General features: G+C 59.9%; 1 protein-coding gene across 1 annotated transcript; it reads left to right on the forward strand.

Annotated features, from left to right (window-relative positions):
• Nucleotides 1-5,707: 5,707 nt before the first annotated feature.
• IER5L (immediate early response 5 like) lies at nucleotides 5,708-8,187 on the forward strand. Its single transcript, XM_018917495.3, has one exon. It carries the CDS (start codon nucleotides 5,970-5,972, stop codon nucleotides 6,957-6,959), a length of 990 nt encoding a protein of 329 aa, XP_018773040.3. The 5' UTR covers nucleotides 5,708-5,969; the 3' UTR covers nucleotides 6,960-8,187.
• Nucleotides 8,188-10,767: the final 2,580 nt, after the last annotated feature.

Below are 10,767 nucleotides of genomic sequence, written 5' to 3' on the forward strand. Positions count from 1 at the left end.
CCAGAGGGAGTCCCCTGGCACAGACTTGCTTTCTCTCCCACAGTGTCAGAGGAACTCCCAGGATACCACATGACCCCAGGAGAAGAGTGAGCACCACATCTGTCAGGGAGGTTTAATGAGCTCCTTGGCTGGCAGAGCCCAAGGGAGCACTCAGTCCAATGTCTGAAATGCTCGCAGGAAGGAGTAGACCCCAACTTCATCCCCTCTTCCCAAAAGGGCAGCTCCCGAGCTTGCCACACACTGTTATCTTGCAGCTTTAGCATCCTGCAATGGTTTTGCAGGAAATCAATGGCTTCTAAATGCCAGAAACAAGGAGACAAGGCACCAACAGCAACCAGCACAGCTGGACAGGTTTGTTAGAGACATGGGGAAGTGCCTGTGCCAGGAGCTTTACAATGCTGCCCCTGGAGAGCATCACACAAGCAGCTCTGGGCATGAAATGAGCCACACAAATCACACCAAGACCAACCAGGACACTGCAGCCTCTCCATGAACACCCACAGCTCTGCTTACACCATCAGCAGTTCATTCCCCTCCTCAGCTCTAGCCAGGACCAGATCTACTACTGCAGTTTGACCTGTGGGCACAGCAAGCCATCAATGGGCTAAAATACATCAGCACAGACAGAAACCTCCTTCTCCTTTGGGTCACATCACCAGCTGGCCAACACAACCAGCATTTTCCCCTTGCAGCAGGGTAAGCAGAGGCCATTCAGAAGAGGATCAGCAGTAGGATCCTGGCAGCAACAACCTCAATTCCACCCTTCCAGCATTAGTCAAAGGAAGAATTATACAATTCTCTTCCAAGGGACCTCCCAACACTCCAGTAGGCACCAGGAGAGTTTGTAGGCACCACCACGTGGAGCACAGGTGCTTGGTCACAGAGCAGCAAGAGGCCATGAAGCAATGGCGGGGAAGCTTACAGAAGCACCCATACCCTGCACAGTGGTTCCCAGGAACACAAGAAATGAGCTGGTGAATTTAGATAGGAGCAGACCAAATCAAAATACTGAGCATGTCACCATGCCCAGTGCCACGATGGTGCTTGGGAGGCATTACACAGTTCTCCACCTAAAAGCATAGAGAAAAGATAATTAAATGGATGCAGTATGGTTTCAATCCCTTTTTCTCCAGGATTTTATACAAAGTATTCGACTGTGATACCAAAGCTGAGAGAGAGATAACAGCTACAACAGTGAGGTGACAGCCCTACCCACAGCCTGCTCAATCAATACAGGTGGATACACCTCTCCAAGGGCTGCTGGCTTTGGGAGCTGACATGCCCCAGTCCCCACAGGCTGCAGCAGAACCTGTGGGTCTGCCCTACAAGTCCTCCCAAGATGGGGAGTAGCCCGGGGAGCCAGGCAACCTTAAGCTTGCCCAGCACAGAGGAGAAGGTGGCAGAAGCCAGCCCTGCTCCAAGAGCTCAGCCTGAAAACCTTGTTCTGGCTTGTTTTCCCACTAGCTTTGGGTGCCTGACTTGTAATAAGTAAGCCTGAAAAGCAGGCTCCTTTTCAGACATGCCAGGCACTTGCAGCTCCAGCTCATAGACGCATCTCCAGGGAGTCAAGTTCCAGGTGCACCCAAAAAAATTCGTGTTTCAGCCAATACCCAAAGGCCTCCGTTTCCTTGTCTGAGAAAATCTGGGCAGTGCCCAGGCCCAGGACTCCGAGGCTCAAGGGGAAATTGCTTTATAGCAGCCAGTCTAATTGCACTGAAATTATGAGATCAAGCAGTAAATTCACGTCTGTGTTCGTTGCTCTGGGTGGCAAAGCTGCACTGGCAAGTGCCTGATCTCCAATCGCTGCAAATTCACGTTTCATTGGAAAGGGAAGGAGGGGGTTAATGAAGGAGAGCATTGCCAGTTGGAAGTGCTACCTAAAAAGGGTTTCTCCTACTAGCTGAAGCAAAATGGTTTCTCTTGCCAGCTTGTTTACTCTGCAGCTGAGAGCGGAGGACCGCCAGGTTTTGCTGCTGGATCCTGCTGCAAGATCGACGGCTGCAAAACCAGCCCTGGCACCAGGACATCAGCAAGGCTGGACCAGGTGTGGTACAGCTGCACCATCCCGAGCCCAGGAGCAGCCCCACAGAGCCCACATCACAGGCAGTCCCCAGGACCAGCATCATCTACACCAGAAAATGTGTAGCTCTGTGCTTCAGAGAGCAAATCCTGGGCCCATCCTCTTGTCTTTTGGGGAAATAATGGTCTTCACCATATAAAGGCCAGGTAAAAGCTGGAATTATATTTAACCAGGATGGTTTTTCATGAACTGTCCACTGCAGCAGTAGGATCCTTAGGGGCCTTGCCCATGGAAAGGGCACCCAAACCCCAACACCAGGGAATAGGGATGCTGGACAGGACACACAGGTTTTCCCGAGAAAGGCAAGCACCAAACTCATCCTGCCCCACCTTGCTGCTTCAGAGCCAGAAAATGGACAGGAGTCGTTATCCTCTTTAGAAAAGCAGAGCTTGCAATCATGTGCCAAGACAGGTATCAGCCAGATTCCTGTCTCTGGGAGATTTTGGAGTCTACAGGCCAAATTGAAGCAGCGTGGCTCTTGCAGTGCACAGCCATCCCAGCTCCAGGATTAAAGCCACCGTGTCTGCAAACAAAACATTGGCACCTGCCAGGAGAGCCAGCTGGGAAGGAGAGCCAGCCTGCAGCTGCTGCTGCCCGGCCGGCCACAGCACGGTGCCCAGCAGCCAGCGCCAGGATCAGGCCCACGTTTTACAGCCTTTATATTAATTACCCAGAGTCTAAATAAGATTAAAGTTTTAATTCCGTCTTCATCTCCTAGAGGCTCCTGCTGTGCTCTCGGGTTTTCCTGGTACCACAAAGCTTCTCAGGCAGTTACAGCAGAGGGCACTTCTCTGACAGCCAGAGACAGCAGCAGCTCCTGCACCCAGGGCTGCCCTGCGGTGCCCAGCCAGCCCCGAGGATGCACAACCCTCTGCACCTCCATAAACCCAGCACTGCTATAAGCAGAGCTCTCCAAAACCTGACCCTTCACTAAAATCCACAACTCAAGGTCAGCTGGGCCAATTGATGATAAAAAAGCAGAGGGCCAGCACTGGGCAGTGTCCCGAGGCCATGCTCAAGTCATAGGCGGGAAGGTGAGCAGGAGCTCAAGACAGAGGGTGTCTGCCAGGGCAATGCTTTGTGCCTGCCCCCATGTGCACTGCCCAAGCCACCCCATCACAGTTGGCCAATGGGCAATTCAAGCTCTTAGCCTAGACCACCTAGGCTGGAGTTTTACAGCTGGAGGTGGGCCAAAGAGCAGCAAATGCCAGCTGAGCAGAAGAAATCACTGCCTGCGCTGGCTGAGTGGAGGATATGGCACAGGTTGGCAGCAGCAGTGCTTGCTGCCCTGGTTCCCCAGTGCCCATGAGGACAGAGAAAATGCTGTAGAGCTGCAGCTGCGGCTCAGTCCACAAGCACCAACCCCAACAGCCCATGATGGCAGAGCCTTTGATCTCACTGAGCAGCAGCAAGACCTGGCTCAAGCCACCAAAGCACCCAAAGCTCAGCACTGACCTACGCAATGTGTCCAAACCTAATCCTGCTGCACTCTGTAGTATCTGCACAGACCAGCTCCAGTTATCACCTCCTGAACCTCCAGCTGCTGTGCAGCCACAGCCCTAGAAAAGCCAACTTGCAGCCAGGGAGAATTGCAAGGGAGAGAGCCTGGTGGAGAAGAAGATGGACACAGCATAACCCCCCATCTCCAATACTGTCTGTACCCACTGCCTTGAACTACAGCCACCCCCTTGGACAGGTTGTGATCACTTCTTATGTTATGAACAAGGAACAAGAGCAACTTACGACCTTAGGAATGCACAGAGTATCATTCACCCGAGTTTGCCTGGCTGAAGGCAGATTGTGGAGAAGGTTCCATGAGCATGCAGGACTTAGCCAGCTGCTCCTGGGGGAGCAGTGAGCTGCTCTAGCTCAGATGCTGCCCCAACCACAGGAACAAAATCTTCTGTGGTGCTGGGTCTGCTCCCATTTCCTTCAGTGGAGGACATGGTCAAGCTGAGCCAGCAGAATACAGCCAGGCCAGGAAACAAGAAAAGCCCTCCAAGCATCCCTCTCAAAGCCCCCACGGAGCCCAGGTTTTGCACAGTGAGCTGATGACCCCGGTGATCACCTTGTGTCACTGCCCCTGTGGTTTGGAGTTTGGGCTGCGCAGCAGAAACAGGGGGTTCAGAGATTTTCTTTCCAATGGGCTCCCCACCACACGCAGACACGAGGCTGCCCATAGCCATAGGTATATATGTCAGGGTGACCCCAAGGCAGGCACCCAGCCTGGAGGACCTGTGCAGGCAGTGGAGAACCTCCCCTTTTTCCCTTGCCTTCTGCTCTTTACAGAAGATTCCGTTTCAGAAGCAGCGCCCGTTTCCCCGGCACTGCAGTCTCTTCCTGGCTATCCCGTCTCTGAGCCCTTCCTCCCCTACCCAGGCACTGCAGCCTCCTGCCTTGAGCCTCCCAGCTCTTACCTGGAGGACAGCGGCTGCTGCTCTACGGTGTCACCAGCTTCGGTGGATGCTACTGCTCCCCGGGCACGGTGGTTGGGTCCCTCGGTGACTGGAGCTTTTAAGCAACAAACGTGGGGACAGCCCTGGCTATCTGCCTCCCCTAAACCCACCCTGAGCTCCTGCAGTCCCCAGCCCCCAGGGACCAGCCCAGACCCCTCCCCTCACACCCTTCTGTGAGGAAGGGCAGGGGCCGCGCTGCCCGGCAGAGCCAACGCTGCCGCGTGCCCCGAGGCGGGACGGAAGGCCTTAATTAGCCCATAATTAACCCGAGCGCTCTCACTTTGGGGGAAAACCAGGTGTGATTGGGGCACTTTGTGAGGAGTGGCTGATGTACGGTCCTGCCCCCACGTCGGGGGAAAGCCCTGACTCCCCTCCACACGCAGGGTGATGGCGGGAGCTCTGCAGGCACCACAAGAACCGTCCCCGCCGGGGGCTGTCGGGGCACGGGGGTGTCCGGCAGCACTGGGGTGCGGCCAGCACCTGAACCGCCAACTCCCGGGCTCAGGACAGCCCAAAGCGGAGCGGGGCATCCCACCGCACTGGCGGGGATGGGATTCCCAGACGGTGCCGGTACCAGCGAGGGTCCTGCGGAGGATACGCGGTGCCTCAGGGGTGTCACAGGGCGGGACGGGGCGGGGCGTGCCGCGCCCCCGCCCCCGCGGCTCCTCGGGACCGCCTACCGGAGTGGGCACCGCCCCCTGCTCACCTGTGCGAGAGGAGCGGCGCTAGGAGGCGGCGCCCCGGCTCCGCCGCCGCTCGGGCGGGACCCCGGTGCCCCCGGCATCCCTCGCCCAGCCCGGTCGAGTCCCCGCCGCCCTCACGAGCCGCGCAGCGCCTGACACCATTTGAACGGCGCGAGGCGCCCGCCTCATTCCTATTGGCCGCGCTGCCCGCCCGTCAAGCCGCTCTCCGCCTTTCCATTGGTAGCGCTGGCCCCGGGGGGCGGGGCCCGGGGGCCGGCGCAGTGGTATAAAAAACAGGGGCCGGCCGGGCGGGCGTTCAGTGTCTCTGCGCGACAGGTACGGTAGGGCGCGGGGGGGGGGCCGAGCGCGGGTGGGCGGGGCGGGCGGGAGCGCGCGGAGGGGCGGGCGGGGGGCGGTGCCGCGCGGGAGGGCGGGGCGGGGGCGCGCGCGGCGCTGGTGGCGCTGCCCGCCCGCGCCGTCCGTGCTCGGAGCGCGGCGGCGGCGGCAGCAGCGGGAGCCCCCGGCGATGCCCGCGCTGCTCCCGCCGCTGGCCGCCCCCTGAAGACACCCTCTCTATTTGCCCCCCTTCTCCAGCGACCTCAGGCTCTTTCCCCCCTTTTCCCCTTCCCCCCCTCCCCTTTATTCCCTCCCCCCCGCCTCTTTATCCTCCTTCCTTACGACCCTCCGCACCCGCCCGGCTGCCGTGTGGATGCGGGCCGGGGTGCCTGGCTGCGCGGGCGGCGAGAGCCGATGCTGAGGGGCCGGAGGAGGATGGAGTGCACCCTCGATGCGCAGAGTTTGATCAGTATTTCCCTGCGGAAGATCCACAGCTCCCGCACGCAGCGAGGCGGCATCAAGCTCCACAAGAACCTGCTCGTCTCCTATGTGCTCCGCAACGCCCGGCAGCTCTACCTGAGCGAGCGCTACGCCGAGCTCTACCGCCGCCAGCAGCACTACCCCGACGGCGCCCCGCTCCTCGCCATGCCCGCCTGCCCGCCGCCCGCCGCCGCCGCCCCGCCGGAGCTGGCGGCGCTCCCGCTGCCCGCCGACACGCAGGACCGCGAGGCGCGGAGCTGCGGGGCTGCGCGGGGCGGCGCGGAGCTGCTGGAGGTGCCGGTGTGCGCGGTGCCCCCGGAGATGCAGCGAGCGCCCTGCAGAGACTCGTCCCCGGGCTTCTACCGGGCCGCCGGCAGCGCCGGTCCCGGCGGCGGAGGCAGCGCGGCCCCGGGGTTGCTCTACGCCGCCGGCTGTGACTTCGGGAGCGGCGGGGCCCCGCACTGTAGCAGCCGCACCACGGTGCTGGATTTGGACACTCACGTCGTGACCACGGTGGAGAACGGGTACTTGCACCAGGACTGCTGCTCGCAGTGCCCCTGCTGCTGCCAGCCGGCACCGGGGCTCGCCTCCCCGCCGCCCGCGCCCGGCACCAAGCGCAAGTATTACCCGGGGCAGGAGGAGGAAGAGGAGGGGGTGGAGGAAGGGGAGCCGGGGGGAGGCGGGGTGGCGGGCGGCCCCCCCTTCGCCCCGTGCACCAAACGCGCCCGCTTCGAGGAGTACAGCGCCGAGCACCCCCAGGACTCTTCCAACATCTCCAACTTGATCTCCATCTTCGGCTCCGGTTTCACGGGGCTGGTGAGCCGGCAGCAGGCGGACTCGGAGCAGCCCCTCAACGGGCAGCTGTGCAGCAAGCAGGCGCTGGCGAGCCTGGGAGCCTGGACTCGGGCCATCGTCGCGTTTTAGAGAGAAGTGGGGGAGCAGAAGGGGTGTGGGGGGGCTGTTGACAAAACGGGGGTGCGATCCGAGGGACGGCGGCTCCGGAGGGGGAACCCTGAAACAAAGGCAGGGAGGGGGGTTGGGGCGAGGGGAGGGGGGTGCCGAGGGGTGCGCAGGGGAGGCGGGGGGGCAGAGCCGCGCTAGTGTTTTATAAATTGTACAATAAAGAAAAAAAAAATCTAAGATCTTGGGACTTTATTTTTGCAGAGATGAGAGAAAAAAAACAACAACAAAAACAAGCAAACAAACGAAAACAAAACAACAACAAAAAAAAAAACAACGAGGCACCTATTTAAATAATCCTCTTTGTGTCCGCTCGGGCTCTCTTCGCGGCGGGCTTCCTGGGGCCGGTGCTGGCGGCCGGTAGCGCCACGTGAGAGCCGGGACCGGCCCCGGGACCCCGCTGCGGGAGCGCCCCCGGCCCCGCTCCCCGCCCCGGGCCGCCCCGTGGGTCCCGCCGCCCCCGGCTCGGTGCGTTTCAGGGTGCGGACAGGGGAAAGCCGCTGCTGCCCCGTCGCTTTTGTGCGTTTCTTAATATATTTAAAAGAACAAAAAAAAGGCAGAAATGAAAACATTTCAACTTTCCTCTCAGAAGAAACGTGTGCGATGTGACTTCTTCCCACCGCTTGTGCCAGGGGAGCGCTGGAGGGTTCTGAGAGCTGAATGTGGGAAGGGTGGGAAAGGGAAAAGCAGGAGCCGGGGGTCCCTCCGGGCTGCGCCCCGCCAAGCCGGGGAGGGGGCGAGCCACCCCCTGCAGCCCGGAGCCTCCGCCTCGGTGTGTGCTTGTGATGCCGCAGGTACCCGTGTAACACTACTCACGTCTCCAATGTGTGTGCCGGGTCTGACCCCCTTTTTTTTTTTTCTTTTCTACCCTCTCTTTTTTTTTTTTTCCTTAAGTTTAACTGTTCTGGTTTCAGCCTTCCCAATCATAAAACCAGCAGTGTTTGGTCTTGTGAAGAGATTGTCTCCAGTAGAGTCTCTTGATTTTTTTTTTTTTACATTCTTTTTTTAAAGAAAAACCTTTTGTTGTAAAAAGGTGGGTTTTCTGGTCGTCGTCCCCTCCTCTTTCTTTTGCCCACTCCCAACTTCACAGTATCAGCACTGTGTGTAACTGAGGATGCTTTGCAAAACGGTCTGTTGGGGTCTTCTTTTTTTTCTGCTCCTTTTTCTTTGTTTGTAAGCCTGTATTTTTGTGCATATGGAATTGTATATCACCGGGTAAAACTGTTCAGATTTGTTTAAATTTATAATCTTAATAAAAAGTCGATTATAAAGTTGCTGTGCCCTTACTTTCCTTCACCCCGCAGCCTGCTGAAGCCCCTCTCCTGAGCCACTGCTTCCCCTCTGCACCGGGGAGCCTTTACCGAAACTCCGACTCCACCACACCGTGTCCCCCCCCCTCGGAAAAACCCCTTTGTCTCCTCCCCAGCACCATCCAGATTCACCCTCTCCCCACACACACACCAGCAGCCCCCCCGGCTGCCAGGATGCAACAAAAGCCCCCCCTTGGGTCAGGCTGTGCGGCGCAAAGCGAGTCCCAGGTGGGGAAGGGGCCGGTGGGGACGGGGCCGGAGCTCGGGTCCCCTCCCCGCGCCCCGCGGCGGGAGGAGCAGCCGGGACCCCCCGACCCGCACCTGGGCAGCGCCGCCGCCTCCGCGCCCCCCGACGCGCTCGGGAAGTTTTTTTAAGTTGGAGTTTGTCATCCCCGCGCGGGGCCGCTGGGTGGTGCGGGCGGGTTTTCCTTTTTCCCCCCTTTTTGTGCATGTGTTTTTCTCCTCCCCTCCTTTACCCCACAGGAACGAGCCCGGGGCCGCTCCGCACTCCTTCAACACCCCCCACACAGGAGGGGAGAATTATTATTTTTTTAACCCTGTGCACAACCCGCAGTTATAGCATGCAGCTCAAATCCCGCAGATAGAGCTGCCCCTGCACCCCAACATCCCGGGGACCCCCCCCACCAATCCACACATGGACAAAACCCCTCTTCCCAGCCCCGCGCATCACCGCGGAAGCACAACCTTCCCTTCTCCCAGGCCGAGAGACCGAAACCATGGGATTGCGGGGCGCGGAGGGGTTGGGGGGGGGTCGCGGCCGCAGAGGATCCGGAGCGCAGAGCCCGCAGAGCCCCCGGAGCGCGGAGCCCCCGGCCCGGCTGCGCGCCCGCTCCGCGCCCCGCGCCAGCAGCGCCCCCTGGCGCCCGCTGAGGGACCTACAGCGCCGCGCGGGGCCGGGGGAGCGCGGAGGGAGAGAGGGAAGGAGGGAGGGGGCGGCCCCGACCCCCCCCCCATGCTGAGAGGAAGGGGCAGGGGCGGCCTCGTTGTCCCCAAACGCCGGGGCTGCTGCCCCCGGACAACCCTGTCCCGCTCAGGACACCTCAAGGGCTAAGGGCTGCTCCCCTCCCCTGCTCCTCCACCAAATTGCCTCCCCTCAAAAAAAATCACAATTGAAAATATAAGCCCTGTAACCCCCTGCCCAGGCGCAGAGGCACTGCGGGAGCACTGCTGAACGTACAAGCGCTCGCTCTGTGAAACTAGAGCTGGATGCTTTGACCGGGGAAGATTCACCCACGGGACCATGGAGAAGTCCCCTCCCTGCTCCGGCCCCTTGGGCCGGGACCCTGGGGGTCTCCCCTGGCCCCATCCCGCTTCCTTGCCCCGGGAGTCGAGGCTCCCCGGCACGGAGGCGGCTGGAGAGGGGCCCGGCAGTGAGATTAGGAGAAGCAGCAGCTCCTGCACCCACAGCTACTGCAGTATTTGGGTGAAGTTTTAAAACCCAGGTGCTGCTGTGGATGCCCACAGGTTACTCAAATCCTTTTCCTACAGCCTCTGCTCCAGGCAGCCCAGCCAGACAGGGTCAGAGTTCACTTCAGTCCAACAGCCATATGCACACACTCATCACCCTCCCAAACCGCTCCCCGTCTCCCAGACCTCGGGGTTTCCAGTGATAAAGGGGCCACCAGCAGGACAAGCACCCGTTTCTGCAGGCTCCACCACCCCAGGCGCACCTATCCCTCCAAATCTCCCCTCTCCCGGGGAGAGCCAGCTCTCGCCCGCCTTCACAGTGGAATTTTCTGGGGCTTCAGTCAAGGTTTCAAAGGCTGGAATTGGCAAAGACGCCTCCGCATCGCCGGTACACACGCGGGGAGGGGGAGTCGGGGTGCATATGCCACAGGGACACTCAAAAATCCCTGTCACTGAGGAGCGAGGAGATCCCACAGCTCCGCGGAGCCGCGAAGGCTCACACGCTCTCGGTGGCGCAGTTATTTATTTATTTTAAACGCTGGTACATGACATTTTTCTTCTTACGAAGGCGGCAGCAGCAGAAAGCCCATCACAGCCTCTCCTGAAAGCAGAGCCTGGAAACCAGAGTCTCATCTGCATATTCATAAGTACCTGATAAATTAATCATGATGGCAGAAGCATTCAGGCTAGAAGGGAGGTGACAGGGGAAGGTTGCACCCCCCAACACAAGCCCATCCTCACTCTCGCACACGCTCCTCGTCTTCCAGGCACAAAATGTTTTGATCCCTTCACAAGTCGGCTGAACCCCCTGGGTGCTGCGGGGAAGGGGGCTGTGCCCCCCCAACAGGCGGTAGGCACCCACCACCGCGCCCCCAGCCCTCCGGTGAGAGATGCAGAACAAACGGGCTGGAGCAGGGTTGAGGACCCAAAATCCGAGGGAGCTCAGCTGCCAGAGCTGCAGCCCCAGCCCAGCCGTGAGCTCTGCTCCTGTGTCACCGCCTGTCCCCAGCGCGCACCAACGTGCCCCAGCAGGG

This window comes from Serinus canaria, chromosome 17, assembly GCF_022539315.1.
Source record: "Serinus canaria isolate serCan28SL12 chromosome 17, serCan2020, whole genome shotgun sequence".
Taxonomy (NCBI): domain Eukaryota; kingdom Metazoa; phylum Chordata; class Aves; order Passeriformes; family Fringillidae; genus Serinus; species Serinus canaria.

Coding starts and splice junctions, on each gene's coding strand:
- IER5L (XM_018917495.3), top strand. CDS start 5,970: ATGCTGAGGGGCCGGAGGAGGATGGAGTGCACCCTCGATGCGCAGAGT.